This window comes from Cryptotermes secundus, unplaced genomic scaffold, assembly GCF_002891405.2.
Source record: "Cryptotermes secundus unplaced genomic scaffold, Csec_1.0 scaffold401, whole genome shotgun sequence".
In the NCBI taxonomy this organism is placed as follows: domain Eukaryota; kingdom Metazoa; phylum Arthropoda; class Insecta; order Blattodea; family Kalotermitidae; genus Cryptotermes; species Cryptotermes secundus.
The window spans coordinates 23559-44050 of record NW_019731223.1 but is presented as its reverse complement, the minus strand read 5'-3'; the positions used below and the strand labels follow the sequence as shown (position 1 = coordinate 44050).

Sequence of the window (20492 nt, the reverse complement as noted above, 5' to 3'; positions counted from 1 at the left end):
CAGGTTGACTCTGGGGCCCACCCAGCGTCGTATCCAATGGGAACAAGTGGCTCCTTCCCCACGGGGTAAAATGGCAGAGGCGTGACGCTAACTAATCACCCATATATAGTACTGAGGTCGAGAAAGCTGGAGCTGTACCTTCATTCCCCCATATGTCTTCATGGCATAATGCTTACATAATCAAGCACAGGGACAACTTTCCCCTCTTCCGAAAAATATTTAGGGAGTTTTGTTCAGATGTGCACAGAAAAACATACATGTCATCACTTAAAGTAGTTGCATATGAAAATTGTGTTGTAACTGAAATTTGGAATGCCGCCACGATTTTATTGAACATGCCTAAGTGTGCTACACGCAGCCATGCGATCACTGGAACATATTATACTCGTATTCTTGAGCTTCAGCACAGTTGGTAGTTGAACAGACCGACCAGACCGGGACCAGACGATCGCACACGATCTACCATCTGTGCTATCGTCGGTTCGTGATTACATTAATCCGTGGTAATCACATGCTTAGTATTCGTCGCGTACATTGATTGGTGTATAAGTCGGTTGCTGCTGTATTTTTCTAGTAAAAATTTCAAATATGCCAGAGAAACCAAGTGAAGAGACAGCTTCTGAAGACACTTCAAGCAACAAAGCAGCAAGTAATCATGAATATGATCTGACGTTAACTGATCGTTTGAACAAGAAACTTTTATCTTCGTTGCTAGAAAGGATGAACTCTGGCACACAGTTCGATCGATTTATAACTCAGAATGAACCAGTGAACTCGACGTCTGAAGATGATTTTTCACCATAATTATTTTTCCTTCTGCTTGTGTGTAGTGAAATAAGACTGTACATGCTTTAAGGTTATGTTGTAGAAACGCGTAGGAATTCGTTTGCTCACCGTGAACGGATGTCCTGACATCTGGCAGTACATCTTCACCGATCTTGACTTTGGAAATTTGGCGCCTTAGGTTGGAATCGTTGAATTTTATAGTGAAATGAGTAACAAAGCAGTTCATTCTTCTGTAATACATTTGTAGGGGATTATAGTTCTGGTGTAATAAAATTAATATTTCAGGTGCGTCATAAAAATTATGTTTATGATCTTATTATGTATATATTGGTAATGAAAAGTGACGCCAAGTACAGTAATTTTTTTTTGTTCCCATTCTCGAAGGTGAATGGAAGTACTCAAGACTTTACATTTCGTTTCATAACACAGTAGTAAGAATGTATGCACCGGAATGCACCACAAAAATAATGGGTCTAAGTAGAGAGTACTTCATTGTGCCTTAGGATCGAAAATGTGTTGTATTCATGTGCCATAATTGTTGACTTATTATCTTCATGTGTGGACTCAGAAGAACTAAATACATGCCTTACTTTTTAAATCTTTCTCCGCATGGTATAGTAGAAATTGAACTAATGTTAAGAAATAAAATGTTTGCTAAATAAATATATGTATTTATATATGCAAGTGCAGTTTTTTTCGAGGCTTTGTAGTATAAGAATCATCGTTTACCATTCTATAAATATTTCAAGTATCCAACACTTCAGTGACACTAGATATTAAATTGTTGGGGAGTAATATGATGTTTGTTGAGTATTTGCTGAGGTTAGTTCTAGCTTGTATTGCTCAAGTGCCAGGTGTCTAGGACCTGTTTTATTACAGAAACCTTTTCATTTAATAAAGTCCCATATCTCTTTAGTCCATATATACTCCTTTATGAAATATTCTTGATGCTAATTGAATTTGAATTGAATTGAATTTATTTACATTCTATAAATCCTAAGCAGGTTAGTACCTTTGGATACAGAACAAGTCGAAAGGTTACATACGTAAGTACAGGCAATTTTATCTTAAAAATTAATATAACTTAATTTTACATCATTCTCTATTTACATTGAAGTATTCATCTAAAGAGTAGAAGGAATGAGCATGCAGATAATTCTTTAACTCTGATTTAAACTTTTTAGTATCATTGCCCAAGTTTTTAATACTTTGTGGCAGATTGTTGAACACTTTTATGCCAGTAAAGTAGACTCCTTTTTGATATACTGATAAAGTTGATGAGGGTAGGTGGAAGTTATATTTTTGTCTAGTATTCATGTTATAGACATCAGAATTTAATTTGAATTTATCTTTAATGTGACCATTATAGCATGCTATCATGTAGTGTCACCAGACTTGTGAAAATTCTACTTTCCTGTTATTTAGCCCAACATAGATCTTACAAAATGTAATACAGTATGTCCCTAACTTCAAATCTAACAGAAATATGATAGGCCCTCAAAATATAAGAAAAATACTTATCTTAATTTGCAGGTGCTACTACAGACATCTATTGATAGTACTGTAACAACAAAACATCCAGGAGGAGAGACCTAACTGTGAGCATGGTATTATAAAGTTACTTGGGTTAGAATAATATACTTACATCTTCTAGTTTTCCTTCTGTAATTCTGGGAAGAAGAGAAGTTGCATAATCAATTTTTACATCTATTTGTACTACAGTTCATTTTGTTGCGTGCATTATTTTTCTCTTCCTTGGGTTACACATGGCTGCCACAGTATAAAGGACAGACAAAGAAAGCTCTTGTCCTAGTTATGTAAGGGTTTTCAAAATTACAACATAAAAAGATAACATGCAGGTAGTGGCCAAGTTATAGATGGTTGCATTCCAAAAGTTTGTAAGTTTTGTTCAAAACTCAGTTTTTTGTGCACACCAAGTTATAAATAATGATAAGTTCTAGAGCCAGTTGTAGAAGCATTATGTAAGTTATGTCGAAATATAGTATATTTGGAATGAGTAATAATAGAAAGGGATACTATTGTAATGCCAGTAATTCACTAAAGGAAGAAAGGAAATAATGTCTTCTTTGAATGCTGGTATTGCCTTCCTGATTGAAGATAAATAGATTTAATTGCAGCTAGATGAAGAAGTAGAAGATGACATTTTCATAAGAATGTAAGTTACCACTGCTATAGTACATTCTGCTGAATGGCATGGGCAGTATGCTCCATCATCATGAGTAGTTTCTGAGTAGTGCCTGATTTGTATGTGAATCAGTGTTCATGTGACTGAAATATTCATAACTAGCAAATCTGCCTGTCAATGCCTGGGTGTAATGCATGGGTAGAAGTAACAAAAATTTATAACAAATCTATCAATGGCAGAAGGTACTTTGGAATTTCCTCTGTATCATAATAACAGCAGAAGACAGTTCAGAGAGCTTTGTCTTTTGGGATATAATACTATATAGTCTGGTGAAAGTCAATAGACATTTTGGAGGAAAATATTAAGTCTGTCTTCAGGGCTGAAAAGGAAGCCAAGAAAGAAACCAGCATAAAGCAGACAGCAAGTGGAGCTCAGAATGTGACAAAACAAAAGAATGTAACAATCATGAAGGTGGAAAAAAGGGTGGGGGTTTGTTGGCAATTCATGTTCAACTGCATAAGCAGGGTGCTTTCCAAGCATGTCTTCAAGACAGTAGAAATTCACCAATGAAAGTCTCCAGCTTCCCATGTCCCATGAAGGATAATCCTGGCCTGAAAATCTTGGGGGCATATACTATCCTTAGTGTGAATGTGGGAAGATGTACATTGGACATAGAGTCACACAAGTGCTGGACTAATGAACATGATGATAATATTAATATTGATTCTAGAGAGATAGGATGGTGAGGTATGAACTGGATTCATCTGGCTTAGGATAGGGAGCAGTGACAGGCTCTTGTGAGTACAGTATTGAACCCTAGGGTTCCATAAATTATTGTAAAAATTTTGAGTAGCTGTGTGACTATTAGTTTCTCCATGGAGTTATTTAGTTACTTCAGTTTTCACCTGCCATGCAGTAGTTCTGCCTGCCACCATGAGCAGCACTGCTCATTATCTTCTCTGACAGGTGCCAGTACAAGTCCAGATCCAAATTCTTTCACCCATCAGTATGCTGTATCACCATAGAGGATGCCCATACAATAACTGAAGTGAAAATATGTTGTTTTGGCTGTGTATTAAGTTTCTGTGGGAGTTTTTCTTATGGAACTCTGTGTCACCAGCACACCCCATTCTCCATACATGGTGGAGAATTTACTGTATACAGTTTATTAGATGAAGGTGATTCTGGATACTGCTCTAAAATTCATGAACCCATTTACTATGTGATATATTTTTTCTGTTGCAATTCATGATAAGTAACGGTGATTCAGAAGTGCATCTGATGGTTGCATATCAATGCAGAGAAAGCTTACAGCTGACTGGTTTCGAAATTAACATGAAGTGATTCATGTAGGTGAACTGTACGTACATTATCACAGTGATAATTCTGTGGCTGAGTCTGTTTACACATGACATTTCTTATGCATGGGTCTATACATCAGCTTTCCCATATGCCTTCATGGCGTAGTACTTAAGTAGTTAAACACAGGAACAACTTTACTTTTTTAACCTCATTTCTTATTGACCTGTAACAGTTGAGCAACTGCTCGAACAAATCCTGTGTGTTAGGGGAGACTCAGCAGACATAAGAGTATTGAAATATGTACAGGGTGTCCCAGGAGGAATGTGCCAGACTTCGGGAGGGTGTTCCTTATGTTAAAGTATGCCGATATAACCCAAAACACCTATGTCCAAAGTTGAACGGTTACGGAAATAATGGCCAGAGAAGTGTGGAACTTTGACAGGTGTTACACACTTGTTAATTACCAAATACATATTAAAACTGGCAGGAATATGTGGTTTCTGTAATGTTAAAAATGTACGTAACATCAAACTAACTTGTGAGTGACATGAAGCCATTGAATCGAACTACAAAAGAACTTGCATGCCATGTCAAAGTTGTCGTTAGGGTTCCAAGCACTATACACGACACATGAATGGCAAACACTGACGTAACATTGCTGACTGTGCATTCTGGTATGCGAGTGTGTGTGGTGCTAATGTGAGCGGTCATCACCACACTCAAGGACAAACATCGATAAAACTAGTCAGCTGACAGGTAAAGNTTATCTCCATAACCATTCAACTTTGGACATAGGTGTTTTGGGTTATATCGGCATACTTTAACATAAGGAACACCCTCCTGAAGTCTGGGACACTCTGTATATCTCAGGTTAGCTTCTATATGTCACCATTTTGTTTTAGATATGTGGAGTGGGATGGGGCGAGAAAGTTTTTTTTTTTTCCTGAGAGTTTTGCAGGATTCATCCTTTGAGTACTTCAAGGATGAAGGTGGACTTTAATGACATTGAATGTTACCTGTGTTAAACTTCAATATGTGATACTGTCATTGGAAATTGCATTTTAGTAATATTCAGATGAGCTGTATAATGAAATTAGGCCAGAGTTACAGTAATATGCATGAGCTTTGTTATACAAAAAAGTAATTTATTTAGAATTTTGAATTTCTGTTGTACTGGGTCTAAAACAGCTTTGAGGTTATGTCATTGTTAGATAGTGATGTAGATTGCCATATCCTCATTAATAAGTTACTGGTTTCTATATTCAACATATAATGGGGACCAGCATCACCATACCACAGATCCTGAGCACACAGGATTTTCCTTCTAGCAGGTTGCATACTCAAGGCATGGAATAGCCCCAGAGATGTTTTTGACAGACAGTACAAAACAACTAAAAGGCATGGGGGCAATCTTTTTTGACACTTTTAAGTATATGATTTACAGACCCACCAAATTTGATTTAAATCTGACTCTTTATGCTGTAGTGACAAGCTAAGTGATTATGGAAATCACCATTTTCTTAATTATAGATGTTGGAAGAACTGTATGAAGATAACCTCATTGGGGATCCAAATGATTTGGAGGAGGTAATTGAGCGGCAAGGTGAACAGCTGTTTGATGAAGCAGAAGAACAGGAGATTGAAGACAATGCTAATAATGGTATTTTCCTGATGTCACCATTATTCTGGTGAAGCATACGTTTAGCATGATAGCCAGTATGAATAAGTTGAATCCTGAAACCAACCATTACTTATCCACTTTATTTTATGTTATCACCCAGTTATGATATACCAACCCTATTTCATTATTACATAATAACAGGGTCAAACTAAAATATTGTGGCATGTGGACCCATTGCTAGGCAACGAACTGGAAATAAGTGACTACAACAGCCGTTGCTTGGTATCGGCTCTGCCAACAGACACGAACACAACAACGCCACAGCAACAGTAGGATACAACAGTAATAGGAGGTGTTTTCTATGCAGTTCACACCAAGATATTATAAGCAGGACAAGTTAGGAGCTGAAGTTATTGGAGAGTGAGTCAGTGAGTTGGTTGGTTGGATAGTTTTTGAGTCAGAGGGCTGCTAGGGCTCAGTCATTGTGAGCTATTGTTGTTAGAAGCTGGTGGCTGAGGCTGGGGACTGTTCGGTAATCCAGAGGAAGGGGAACGGTCACTGTTGGAAGCCGCTACCAAACAACGGCTAGCAGAGACAGACTGAGAACACTAGTCTATATGACTGATTTGTAAAGTGTAGTCATGAGTTGTGTGTATAAGAGTTCAGTAAGTCTGATTACCAATCCAAATCCTGTCTATAGTCACTCCATACATGTGGCAACTGTTATCAGAAGTGGGATTGGATTGATCGAATTGTTGGATTGGAAACTGCAGTGGGTAGCTGTATCATAGTAGCAAACGATGGAACAAGTTATGACTGAAATGAAGGCCAGCTTGGAAGAAGTGAAGTCTGTAGTGGAGTATCAGGAAGTCTCTAAAGAAGAGGCTGCAGTGGAAACTATCAGAGCAATGGAGGACTGATATGGGGACCATCTAGCTGTAGAATGCCGCCTACAGCCAAATAAATGGCAATGATGAACCATGGAAAGTGAGTGACTGGACATTATGGAGGAGTTGGTCCCCTCCAGAACAAAAGTAGAGACATCCAAAGCACAGCCCTTGGAAAAGGAAAATGGTGGTGGTACACCTGGACCGGCTGGCACACTATCAGGGAATCATGCAGGAGGGAGCAGTGGGAGCAGTTGGGGAGTAATTTCTGTGAGAACTGAGGCACAGAGAAGGAAGGGGAGGTTGATCACAGATGTCACAAGCACAGCACTTGAAAAGAAGAAATTTCTGAGAGAGCAATTTGGCATGTAGACCCATTGCTAGGCAACAGGCACGAAATAAACAATCATACAACAGCAATTGCTAGATAACAGCCNAACAGCCCCCCCCCCAACAGACAAGAACGCAATGATTCCATGGCAGTGGGATGATACAACAGTAATGGGAAATGGTGTTTTCTGTGCGGTCAGTGCTGAGATGTTGGAAGCAGGACAGATTAGGAGATGGAGTTAGTGAAGAGTTAGTGAGTTGCCGGTTGGTTAGTTAATGAGAGGACTGCTGTGGTTCAGTTGCCGTAAGCTGTTGCTGTTAGAAGCTGAGGCCAGGGGAGTTCGGGGACCCAGAAGTAGAATGTCTGCCGTTGGAAGCCGCTACCAAACAATGGATAATGGAGACTGTAACAGACTGAGAATACTAGTCTGTGTGTGTGATAGTGATTTGTATAATGTAGTCACCAGTTGTGTGTATAAGACTTCAATAAATCTGATTACTGATCCAAACTCCATCTATAATCACTCCATAACATGACAGTATATTTGAAAAAGAAGTATCTTGTTAGAATATTTGAAACAAAATTAAAATACCTTTTTTTTTATGGAAAATTGTTCTCTCTGCTTAAATTAAAATTATTCAGACTTTTCAACATGATATCACGCAACATGTTTTTTTCTTTTCGTTAGAAATTAAGTAGAGTAACTTGCGCTCCTTCATTCAAAGCCCATCCTTCTTGTGGTCTCAGAATAGGACATTGGTCTCCTATTCAGGGGGTTTTTAATTTTATCCCTAGTCAGGGATGTGTGCAGGTTTTTCTTGCTCACAGATTGAAACCTTCCCTTCTGCTAAAGATAAGGCTTTGAGATTGTGAAGTGTATGCTCCCCCCACGTTGCTTGCAGCCCACTTAAACATGTAGGTGCTCTTTGCTGATGTGATTCTCATAATCACAATTGCTTTAGGGCTATCAGATATCCTGACTGAGGTTTCTTATGGTTTCTTGCAGACTGGCACTGTGAATGCTGGGATTGTACCTTCACATGTGCCACAACTGTATCATTCCAAATTCATTGCTTCTCACTTCTTTCTATATCTTTCTAATCTATATAACCTGTGAATTTGAAAGATCATTGTTAAATATTCTAAGAATCAGTCTAAATACATCAATAAGAAATGAGTGCCTCTTTGTTTTTAGGAGCTGATGATAATGAAAACTCTAATGCCACTAGAGTTGAACCTAAGAAACGAACTGTCCGCAATCCTAGACTGAAATTAGATCCAGAACGACTGAAAGGTCCACGTGGTATTGCTGTTTTAGATAATTCTTTCAAAGATTTTAAATTCCATGGAAAGGGTTATGAAAGTGTTGATCTCAACAGGGTGATGAAGAGATTAGAGCACTGGGCACATCGTCTCTATCCTCGCTTCCAGTTTGATGACTGTTTAGATAAGATTGAGAAACTAGGGCAGAAGAAGACTGTGCAGGTAAATATGTCTTGAAAATATTGACCCTTCAATGATGGGAAACATTTAAATGGGTCCACTCCCTGTGGATGGGAGATATTTAAACCACCTTTAAAATCTAATGTTCATGGTTTAAAAAATCATATCTCCTAGAAATTGTTGCATTTTCCTTGAAAATTTATAACATTAATTGTGAAACTGTATTTAATTAATGTCTATGAAATTCAGTTGGTTTACATTAGAAGTAGATTTTTCTAGGACATAAGGAAATCTGTATTGTATTGGGGATCACTTACTAGCAGTACAATTTAGTGTGGTAGTCTTCAGAATGGTGTAAATAGTCTGGCATCACATTTTTCACACCAGTATTCTGTGCTCTTCCTTTCTTGGTGCTTTGTATACAGGACACATATTTGTGGCCTAAGGGTTTTTCCCAGTTGGTGGTATCTTCTAGATGAAATTCTGTTCAGCGAAGTTGTGTTGTCTGATGAGTGTCACCCTGGCACTTAGCATTGAGCAGCATTCTTATGCTGAAAAAACAAATGTTCCACCAATTGCGTTCTGAACAATGTCTGTGTCTTTTTAATTTCCAGTATTAAGTCTATAAACAGTTGTATTTAATGCTACAACATTGCGTATTCTGTGAAACGTCTTTGTGTACCACTAATTCATGTTTTTCACACTGTATGGGATAAGTCACCAGAAGCTGATTTTGAAATCAACTATGTTCACATGATTATTATAACCCAAGACACACACACCCACAGGCTAGATTTTCCCCTTTCCTTTGCTTCTCATAGATTTTGTTTTGTCACACTTTATCACCATTCCAGACAGATGTAAACCAAAATTAAATGCATGTGATGTAATCACCAAATACTGAATATCATCACAGTCCAGTAGTTTCAGAAATGAAGCAAGCAGATGAAAGAACAGATGTGATCTCACCATTGTGTGTTAATTATAGGTACTTCATATAAGGTATGCATGAAAACTAATCTAACCTTAGGTCTTACTGCATCTGGACTTGCTGCACTAAATGACTGTGAGATGTACCCTTTTTAGGTATATGTGAAAAAGATACGCATGGGATTAGAAACTGTGGAAGAGCCAGTGGTATTGCTTGATGAAGTTGATGAGTCTGATGTTCATAATGAAGTACCCATTGATGCATTTGATGAACTTTTAAGTCAGCAGTTATCACAAGTTAGACCAGAAAACCAGACAGAAATAGCACCTTCACAAATACCATCATTGCCACATCAGCCACTACTGTCTCAGTCAGCAGTAAGTATATTTGCATTTTCCTTGCTTGTAGGACTTAATGAAGTTAAACAAATCCCTAGGAAGGTGAATTTCAAATTCCTAGTTAATCCTTCTATGTTGTCTGTTGGAAAGTTTCTGAAATATTAATGTTCCCATAAGGCCCATTGTTGACGAGCCTTGTGCCATTAACTTCATGAACTTACCTGCATGATATGATCATGCACTGAATGTCGTGCCTTTTCCTTGACATATCAATGTAGCTGTGTATAGGAATAAAAGTGCTAGGAGTTACATGTTTTCCCATACCAAAGCATATATTTTTTCAAATTTTTGCACAAATTAATTCATAGCTGGTAGAAATGAGGTTGGAAATAAAATGGATAGGAAATGGTCACAGTTTTCAGCATTCATGTTACTTTAGAGCTATGTATGCTGAATTGATGTCTGTATAACAAAAATGCTTCTTTAATTTGAATATTATTATGTGGGGTTTGAGGTTCTCACAGCAGTGGTTATGAAGAGTTCTGTTTCTGGAACATATTGCCATGTAGCCTGCTGAAAGTTGACAGAAAGTTGCATGGCTTATTCTTCAACCTTGAAGATGGAGGTGACATGTCCTTCAAAACTTTGATTAACACTCAGTGGATTATGCAGCATTATATCCCAAAACATAGAATTCATTATTATGTAGTTTGGAGTTTGAAGTCATGAGGAAATTAATCTTTCTCTGTTTGTTGCCTAGCACTAGGTTGGATGTGAAGTCCAGTGGAGAATAATAATTTGCTAGCTATTCAGGCTTATTTCACAACTAAAGAGGATGGCAGATGAATATGGAATGCCAGGGAAAGATGACTGGCAGGGGAAAACTGTGATACCATATTTGCTCTATTTTAAGACACTTTTTTTTTCTTCGCATTTTAAAATTTGTGGACTCTGGGTGTGTATTACATTTGATGGTATATAAGTATTAGCATCAAAAACTTATGGTGTAAGACTTATGTCTAAAGCACAAGGAAAATTTTCATGTCCATAACACTAGTCATTGGACAGCAAACATAAACATAGCAACAAAGGAGTTTCTGAAAGTCTGTCTGTATTTACGTTTTCGAGGCTGAAAATACCAAGCAGTTTAAATATTAACTAATATTCTCTGGTGAAGAGAGATCAGTTAGCCTTTGTTACACTTGTGCTCATTATTGCATATTAAAATTCAAGGGGTGAATCTTACAATTCATAGCATCTTTCATCTCAAAAGATATTATTAATGAAGGATGTGTATTACAAATGGAACCTTAGAATCAAAATATGGTACCAAAAGAAAACCACCCTCAGATGCCACCGTTTTCTTCATGAGTCTGACATGGACACCACAAGTACCCAAGATACTGTGGGAATAAGTCAAAATTGGAATGACCAGACTCAGACATACTCATATATTACTCGAAAATGCTTCTATATGTATAATATAAACTCCGTCATATGCTTAAATATAATATACTGGAAAATGGTTTTTAATTCCAAATGCAAGAAAGTTATTATTTAGAAATCATTATATGATGTAAATGGAATTTTGTATAATAGCGGGTGTTTTGACTATAGGACCTGACAGCTGAACAGAGAGAACGTATGCTTAGAAATCGGTTATTAGCTGAGGAGAGGAGACTTGCAAGAATGAAATCAAAACATGAACTACAGAAAGCTGCTGAGGCTGAGCTGTCCACAGTTGATGGATTAACAGCACAACCATCTGCTGTTCATGACATCACCACCTTGGTATCCAATATGGAGGCCACAAACTCTGCTGTGTTACCCTGTCATGAACTTAATAGCAGTTTCATTGATACAGTTGATGCTCACGAGGTGAATTCAACCTTTACCAGTGCAGTCTGTGCTACTTACACCACTTGTGAAACTGATGACATCAGTGTGTTCTGCAATGTAATTGAAATTGAGGGAACCAAAAATATTACAAAATCAGTTGGTACCAGAAACCAGATTTTTTTTTCTGAGCCAGTTAATGAAGAGACCAACATTTTTAAGACAAATGAAAAAGGTAAGATCATTCCTTTTTCCAAACCAGTTGAGGCTGAAGATGTGAATGCTAATTCCACACCAGTTCATACTGAACAGGCCAATACAACTCTCATACCAGTTGATACTCAGGAGGTCAACATTACTTCTGAACTGGGTGAGAGGAGAGAGAGTAATAATGCAACGTTCATGCTAGATGATTCTGAACAGACACATGCGACTTCTGTGCTCGTTGATGGTGAAGAGATTGATACTGTCCTGATGCCCATTGATCCTGAAAAGACTGATACCATCTTGAAGTCAGTCAGTGATACCATGACTGATGCCACTTCTATCCCAGTCAATGCTAAAGAAACTGGTGCCCCTTCTGTGCCTGTTGATACTGAAGAGACCAACACCTCTTTGTCAGTCGAAATAGAAGAGAATATTTAATAGTCTTGATGAATAATCTTTTCAGTTAGGATTCATTTGTGTTGATTATAGATAAAGGGTATGTGGAAGAATGTAACTATTTAATAAAGGTTGAATGAGGTAATTAGATTTTTCAGTTGACCTAATCCTTCCAGCTGTTCTATGGCCCTGGGGTCAGCTCAGCCTGTAACAAAAATGAGTACCAGAAATCTCCCTGGGGGTAAAGGTGCATAAGTCTGACAACCTCACTGGCATGTGTGAGCTGGTGGTCTAGAAAATGTGGGACCCTTGACATCTCACAATCCTATGGACCTCCACAGCCTGTTACAGAGATAGCTTTACCTTACCTTTCAGTAAATTACAATATTTCAGGTATTGTTCTATTTATATCAGTACATTTGCCTGACGAGTGCTTTGAGAAGAAAGTTCAGTTTTTGTTGGTATGATATATGACACAGTTTTAGTTGTTGTAGTGATATACCAGAAAGTATGCATTTTTATAGTATTGTTAAATTGAGGAGGTTTAGCATATTAACTTTGATCAGCACAACTTCGATACACTTGTTTCATTGACATATTTCTTTTACTGTTATGGCTGGTACATTTCTATTCACACAGAAAACCATGCTGAATGTTGTGACAGAACTGTTCTGCCAAATATGTTATGTACTCTAGTATTAATCTATTTGAGAAAGAACAGTCACTAAGAGTAAGAAATAATGTTTCAGATACAAAATGAATGTTAATCCTTTTAGAATATCTGCTACACCCAGTCCTGCATATTAGCATTTGACGTTAACCTCAACTTAATTCCATCTACAGTAAGATGAACCTTTATTCAGTTTTAAGCAAGTGTATTTGAGAGCATTAAATACTGACAGTAACACAGCTGAACTCTGAACTTCATATAGCTGTAAACTACTGTACTTGATCAGGCCCAAGGTAGAATATCAATTTTTTCCTTGTTATAATTAAGCAACAAAACCCCAAATGAGGGAACCCTGAAGGTTGGAAGTTATGTTCTTCCTTCAAAACAAGAGACTATTTCATACCCATACAGAACAGATGGCTGTTCATACACAGTAAGTGCTTACGTATGGAAAATGAGTGCAGGAAATCTCTAGGTGATTGAACATGGTGATAAATGGTTAAGAACACAGAAATTGAAGAAAATCCCATCAGATGTATATTTTATTGTCCTTAGTTCAGTAAATAATATTCATACATACATACATACATAGTTACATAATTTCACAGATCCATTGTCCGGAAACCGGACTGGGTATTGAATTCGTCAGCAAAATGACATTGCAAAATGCAATCTAGTTTCTACAATTAAAATAATTCAATTTATTTATTAAAATCATCAGTACTACATTGGAAGAATATGTATTGTCTTACCACAGTGTGTTTTGGCCAGTGTACAGGTCATCATCGGTGTTCATTTTTTTTGTACTGTTTATTACACAACATATTGATTACCATATGTAACAGTGTATGCTTTTTATATATTAATTTTTTTAAGTTATGACATCACAGTGGATCCCTTGTCAGAGCTTTTCATTTTATGGTATGCTTAATTGTTATTTCCACTATCCTATATTCCTTTTTTTAGTCAAACTGGCAGTCAGATTTTTGAAAGGTTCATATTTGCATCAGTGTTAAACTTAGTTTAAAATAATAAAAATAATAGTGTTTGTATTTACATGTAAGAACTATATCATAAAAGTTAAAATATTTTATAAATGGTACAGAATAAGTTAAAAACTTAATTTTATATTTTGTACATTTTTTGTGAGTCATGTCATTAGTTAACTCTCGTCTTTTTAAATTCTTCTACGCAGCTTCCTTTTTCTTACTTTCGCTACTTTTGTTTAATTTGTGCCCTTGGGCAATGTGGAAATATTGATATGTGGATGATTAAGTTGACCAAATTTGTACGAGTAATGTAAATGCTCTATAGTTTTATGCTTTCTATTGGTAAAAGCTAACTATTGAATTTAAAATTCAGTTTTTCATTGTTCCTTGGGACAGACGTTTGAGAAAATCCATGTTCAAGTCCATATGATACTTTTAAAGTGTGTTTCAACATTATGCTACTTGGGAACATTATGGTACAATAACCACATTTGCATTAACACCAGTGAAATAAATCTTCCCCCCCCCCAGTTCACTGTTGAAGTTGTTGACCTGGAATTTTTTACTTGGTGTACTGTTATCAATCAAATTACAAAAGGCTTCAATGATACACTGACCTTTATTGTAACAGGTAAGTGACAACATTGAGTGCAAGCTCATATGTCAACTGCAATGCCTTATCTGAACCTGGTTTAATGACAACTAATGCCCATCAAGAACAGTATAGGGCAACATATTAGAAACATATTTTGTGTACACACTAGTGTATGCAGGTAGTGCATCAGCATATATAATAGTTCTATGCACCATATTCCCTTGCAGGACAGTCATTTATTCTGTTGAATTTTACTGCTTGCACTTATGATAGTGAAGAACAGAGGTGAGTGTGCTGGGTTCTGAACAGACTGCAAACAAGAGTAAAAGAAATGACAAATCAAAAATTTTTAGCGCTCTTCAGCTTTTCTCCCTCCTCTGATATGAATGTTAATTCCTGTCCAGAGATGTTATAATTTTCAGTCAGGAGCATACCATTGGGGGATGATGACTGGGTACCTCAAGACCAGCAGATATATGGTTGGTGATTCCTAGATTAAATAGACCTAGTCTGTATTTATTGTTTTACTGTGTTTATCATTTTCGTTGCCACTTCTTACCAAGATAAAAAAAATCCAAATGAAATGTATCAACTTTCAGGTATTTTTGGTCTTTCCAAGATTGTACCCTTTAAGGTGGTGAGGTCTGCTGGCACTCTTAAGCTCTTGCTAGAGGCCTGATCAAAGTTAGCCCCTGGCCATCCAGGTCGGGGGTTGGGTAACTTCCCCTCTTAAAACATCTTAAGAAATCTAACGAAAGGTGACAGACGGCATTTTTATGAAAATGACCAAGGAAAGTGAAGAGATTGGGGCCATGGATCAATTGAGGTCACTAGAACCAAGGAGTAAAGTAAGTTTCATTCCACAACCTAAAGTATATGTAGATCGCAGTGAAAGCAAGACGAATATTCAATTCACATCTTTCAAACTTTGCAGAATATGAAGTAACCACGATGAGATATGGTTCGAGGACTTTCGTCTTCCGCAGAGAAGCGTTCAAATCCCTGCACGAATGTCATCTGTGATTGACGGCATGTAATTTATTGTCTTTGGTGACAATCTGAACGATCTGATCTTCGATTATCGAAGACTAATGTTTGAATTGTAGGACGAAAATTTGGAATTTTTGGGGCGTAATTTAAGAATTGGTCGTGAAACTTGAACTGGAATTTTAAAAGTTGGCGATAAAAGGTAAGGTTAACGTTATCTGCCAAAGAATTTAGTTTATATGCATATTTTTACTTACGAGTGTGGTTTACAACAGTTCAACAGAATGTTCTTAGAATCATGAACTCTTACATACACAGTTTGAAGGTTAGGTTGTAGCAAATTGACGAGAAGATGCTTTAATGCGTAGACGATGATAATGAATATAAGAAAGCCGGATCTGGGCAAGATAAGTAGAACTATCCCCCTCCTAAAATGTTTCACATTTGGGGTAATTGCTGAAGAATTTCTGTAATGAAGGAATGAACTTCTAACATTCGTAAACTCGCAAACAGTTACGGATTCGTTTTTTTTGTGATTATTAGACGTAACCAAATTTTTAACATACATCATCTCTTACTGATCTATACATCCACTCCCCCATACGTCTTCATGGCATATTTTTTATTTATTTATTTATTTATTTCGGCCCTATAGATCATTGTTACATGATATAGGACAAGTTAGTTACTATACATTGGCTGATTACAATAAGAGAATAAAGTTACAATACTTAAAATTGTTTGCAATAGATTACACTAGTAAAGATTTCATATAGTGTGAGGTGGAATCCATATTAGGTCCCCTCGGCACGTCAGCTTCCATATGTCCTCTTGTACCTGTACTGGTGATAATGCTTATGGAGAATTTGATGGAATGAGGATTGGCAGGGGAAACCGAAGTACTCGGGGAAAACCTGCCCCAGCGCCACTTTGTCCATCACAAAACCCACTTGACTAGACCGCAGCGGTGGGAAGCCAGTGACTAACCGCTTATGCTGTGGCACGGCCTTTGAGATAATATTGGTGAATTTGGTGATAGCACTGGTATAACGTTTCACTGTAGACTCTACCCTGCAACATCTCATTATATCTGTTTTCCCTTCCTGGTGCAGCTTCTTGATATTAGTATTCTTGCTTAATTAGTTGAGCAAAGTGACAACCTTACCTTTTTACCTTTACCTTATCTCATAATAGGTACGTCACAGAATTTACGTTTCACATGCAGCAGTTGAATAAGAAATAACATATAGGGCGGTTGCATGGACGTACCTTCAGATGGGAGCTAAGTTCAGAACATTCAGAACATGAACTGCATCCTCTCCTTTCTTAATCATTTCACAGTTCATAATAATGGTTTAACATATATGTAGTTAAGGTGGCAAACTCTTTAAGTACATTAACTTTTTTTTTTGCTAGTGGGGTGGGACTAAGTCCCTTGTACTGTAGCCACTTCTGGCCTATTGTACTAGCCCCAGATGATAGGTGAGGGTGACTGTGGAGCAATTGGTGGAATGAAGATTGGCAGGGGAAACCGGAATACTTGGAGAAAACCTGTCCCAGCACCACTTTGTCCACCACAAATCCCACTTCACCAGACCTGGGATCGAACCTGGGCCGCCGCAGTGGAAAGCCAGCGACTAACCGCTTGAGCTATGGCGTGGCCAAGTACATTAACTTAATCATGCTTGTGATATATTGGCCTGTTTTAGTGTATTGCAGATATGAAATAATACTGCAAGACATGCTTAGTTATGAGTAGTATATCAAATATTAATATAACTATATTCTCAGGAATTTGCTTAGGTACAGATTTTATTTTTATGTCTGTGTACAATATAAGATAATGATATTGTCATATTTAAAGAAATTTAGTGTACTGCAACACTACAGCTGGGTTATCCCAAAAGCATAACATATGTGAATATAAAAGCTGAAATCCATGTGGTGGCATTGTTTACAAAAAAATGCACTCTCAGTGCCCTTACAAAATGGCTGATCATAATCTCCCCTAATTTAATATCTGCTGCAGACAGTCTTCTATGCTGTACTGTGCTGACACCATGCTAAAGAACATCCATTCATCGTAAGGTGAAGAATATGTAAGATTTGAGGCTTTCACGGCGGTGACTATGAAGAAAGCAGTCTTCTGGGATTTGGCACCGTGTATATGTGGTGTTAACCGACGTTTCGGAGGAACGTATCGCCTCCATCTTCAGGGTAGAAGAAAAAGTATAAGAAATCTGCAAGCGACAAGACCGTGAGAACGGTAAAAGCAGACTGTTCTCACGGTCTTGTCGCTTGCAGATTTCTTATACTTTTTCTTCTACCCTGAAGATGGAGGCGATACGTTCCTCCGAAACGTCGGTTAACACCACATATACACGGTGCCAAATCCCAGAAGACTGCTTTCTTCAGGTGAAGAATATGTTTTGTCATGCCACTATGTCACTTAGTGAATACACTTTATGTTAATTGGGTCAGAATTGTACAGATTTATAAGGAAGATTTGATTATGGTGTGAGCATATGTATAAACAGAACAGAATAGAGCTTATTTACATTCCATACATACTTTATAAGTCAAGGATGTAGAACATATCATAATAGAAACATAATACTTTTTTCTGATACATATGTAAATACAAAGTTGTAATAGCTATTTACGTATTTACTTACATCTCTCATAGTGCAAAATTAATAAAAATAATTATATCAGGCAGCCATCACAAACTTGTGGAAGATAGTCAGATGTTTCTTCAAGTCACATCATGACTTCTCTGTACCATCCACCTGTATGTATGATACCACTGTTAAAGCTGTTATGCTATTGTGCTTTGCAGGTTATTAGCCGAATCATGAGCAGAAAAGAAGCTTTGTCACAATTCATTCAGCAGATCCATGGGAGGCCAGTAGTGGTAAAGTTGAATAGTGGTGTTGACTATCGAGGTAAGACTGTTAAAATGTTAACTAACATCCTATATCCTTTGGATTTGTAAGTTCTTCGTGGCCAGCTAGCAGATGCAGATTATATCTTTATAAAGGAAGTTGATGACTGCCTCTGTGGTCTAGTGGTCAGAGTTCCTGGCTACAGATCCAGAGGTCTCAGGTTCGATTCCCGGCACTACCAGATTTTCTGAGAAGTAGTGGGTCTGGAACGGGGTCTACTCAGCCTCATGACGATAATTGAGGAACTATTTCAAGGAAATAGCGGCTCCGGTGTCGAAAACCGAAATTAACGGCTGTGGGGATTCGTTATGCTGACCACGTGACTCCCTCTATCCGCTGAAGTTGGCACTAACTTTGCCGTCAAGTGGCGGTCGCTCGGTTGGTATAGTTTGCTTGCGGACAAAAACCACAGAGTTTTTTTTTATAAAGGATGTTGATGGTGTTCATAATTAAATAATAAATTAAATAATGAAAATGTTGAATTTCATATTCTTTTATCTTAATTTCTGGTATTCCCTCCACTTTGAAAGATATGTTTCATTATTTTTGTGAAAATGGCACCAGTAGAAAATACTAATGCTAACTGTTAGAAATGAAAAACACTTGGTATCTAATATTATTATCAACATCAGTCTGTAAAGTTAATTCTTATTAATTTTGATACATGCTCCATGTGAAGCGAAGACTACAGTATCTCTTACAGGTACATGCCAGCAGTCTCCATGTGTGTCATGTCTTTCAGCTTCCAAATTGTTTGTGAGACTTATGTTTTGTATTATGAAAACTGATACCAATATAATTTGTTCTTTCTGAACCAATTTGAACTCATGGCAGTCTCTGTCAACGGAGTCAGAATGGATATCCTTGTAGCAAGGACTGGAATAAGGTACCTTTGCTGCCATTGTTTGTAACACTGTTCTTGCAAAATTCTGCTTCCAAGTTCCAGATATAAGTTTATTGCTACACTTCAACTAATTACTAAAATACATTCAGTTCTAGATAGTAATGTGATATTATCAATTATTAATTTGTTTTTGCATATTTTATTGTATATAATCATTTTTGTTTTCAAAACCTTGCTGCACGCTTGGCAAAGACATTTAGCCCCCTGGTTGAGAACCACTGGCTTAGAAGATAAGTTTATTGTGAACATATTTTTAGGCTGAAGACGTTTCGGAGGAACGTCGGTTAACACCACATATACACGGTGCCAAATCCCAGAAGACTGCTTTCTTCATAGTCACTGCCGTGAAAGCCTCAAATCTTACATAGTTTTAGGCTGCCTGAGCAGTTTGTCACTGTGTTCATGTCTCTTGTCATTCTTATTTTGACTTGCAGTTAACTAATGTATCTTGTTCCAGGAGTGTTGGCCTGTCTGGATGGCTATATGAACATTGCTCTAGAGCAAACAGAGGAGTATGTAAATGGTCAGTTGAAGAATAAATATGGAGATGCATTTATTCGAGGCAATAATGTCTTATACATAAGCACACAGAAGAGACGAGTCTGATGTTTCAGGAAACTTGAATGCTTTCAGAAACAATTTATGTTTATTGTACTCACAAAAAGGCCCATGTATTTGAAATGGATGATAAGTTATAAGTGTTTTGTATCTTTAATTGGAAAACTATTGTAATATTTTTACAGTGACATGAAGTTAGAAAAGGTTTTAGTCACTTCTCCTGAAATAAAGTTGACACATGCCTTTTTACTCTCCTCTGATTTAAATTTTGTAAAAATGTAAAGAACCTGTGTTTATTTTCATTCATGGTTACGCAGACCATGATATAATATTGATACAAGATTCACCCTACTGCCAACAGGTGATAGAGAGAGCTTCTGTATTTACATCACTCCTAGCATTCTCTTAAAATATGATGAGGATGATTGGAAGGAAAAATTTTTCAGCTTAAGTATATTCACTGTTTTGAGTTACCAGAAACCTCACAGCAAAGAATAAATTATATCCCAGTGAAACTAGTTCTGATGTGAGATCTTTCATAAACATTAATGCATTATTCATCTTTCTACGTTTTTTGTCTGTTATTACTGAGTAATTTGCCAATATGATGAGTCATGTAT

At 37.1% G+C, this 20492-nt stretch overlaps 2 protein-coding genes across 4 annotated transcripts; both read left to right on the top strand.

Moving 5' to 3' along the window:
• The first annotated feature begins 432 nt into the window (after nucleotides 1-432).
• On the top strand, nucleotides 433-12369 carry LOC111866539. 3 transcript variants are annotated; one of them, XM_023855582.2, is made up of 6 exons: nucleotides 433-1071; nucleotides 2320-2384; nucleotides 5765-5894; nucleotides 8269-8558; nucleotides 9603-9824; nucleotides 11403-12369. In XM_023855582.2, exons 3-6 carry the CDS (start codon nucleotides 5765-5767, stop codon nucleotides 12264-12266), a joined length of 1506 nt encoding a protein of 501 aa, XP_023711350.1. In that variant the 5' UTR covers nucleotides 433-1071; nucleotides 2320-2384; the 3' UTR covers nucleotides 12267-12369. The 3 variants fall into 3 exon arrangements, with proteins under 3 accessions (XP_023711350.1, XP_023711349.1, XP_023711348.1); XM_023855581.2 differs by having other exon boundaries at nucleotides 2320-2393; XM_023855580.2 differs by lacking the exons at nucleotides 433-1071; nucleotides 2320-2384 and adding an exon at nucleotides 2452-2684.
• Nucleotides 12370-15477: 3108 nt separating this feature from the next.
• LOC111866525 (U6 snRNA-associated Sm-like protein LSm6) lies at nucleotides 15478-20176 on the top strand. Its single transcript, XM_023855561.2, has 3 exons — nucleotides 15478-15667; nucleotides 18305-18410; nucleotides 19772-20176. Exons 2-3 carry the CDS (start codon nucleotides 18320-18322, stop codon nucleotides 19918-19920), a joined length of 240 nt encoding a protein of 79 aa, XP_023711329.1. The 5' UTR covers nucleotides 15478-15667; nucleotides 18305-18319; the 3' UTR covers nucleotides 19921-20176.
• The last annotated feature ends 316 nt before the right edge of the window (nucleotides 20177-20492 follow it).

Coding starts and splice junctions, on each gene's coding strand:
- LOC111866539 (XM_023855580.2), top strand. CDS start 2,664: ATGGTTGCATTCCAAAAGTTT. Junction 2,685..5,764: donor TGGTTGCATTCCAAAAGTTT/GTAAGTTTTGTT, acceptor TCTTAATTATAG/ATGTTGGAAGAACTGTATGA. Junction 8,559..9,602: donor GGCAGAAGAAGACTGTGCAG/GTAAATATGTCT, acceptor TACCCTTTTTAG/GTATATGTGAAAAAGATACG.
- LOC111866525 (XM_023855561.2), top strand. CDS start 18,320: ATGAGCAGAAAAGAAGCTTTGTCACAATTCATTCAGCAGATCCATGGG. Junction 18,411..19,771: donor TAGTGGTGTTGACTATCGAG/GTAAGACTGTTA, acceptor ATCTTGTTCCAG/GAGTGTTGGCCTGTCTGGAT.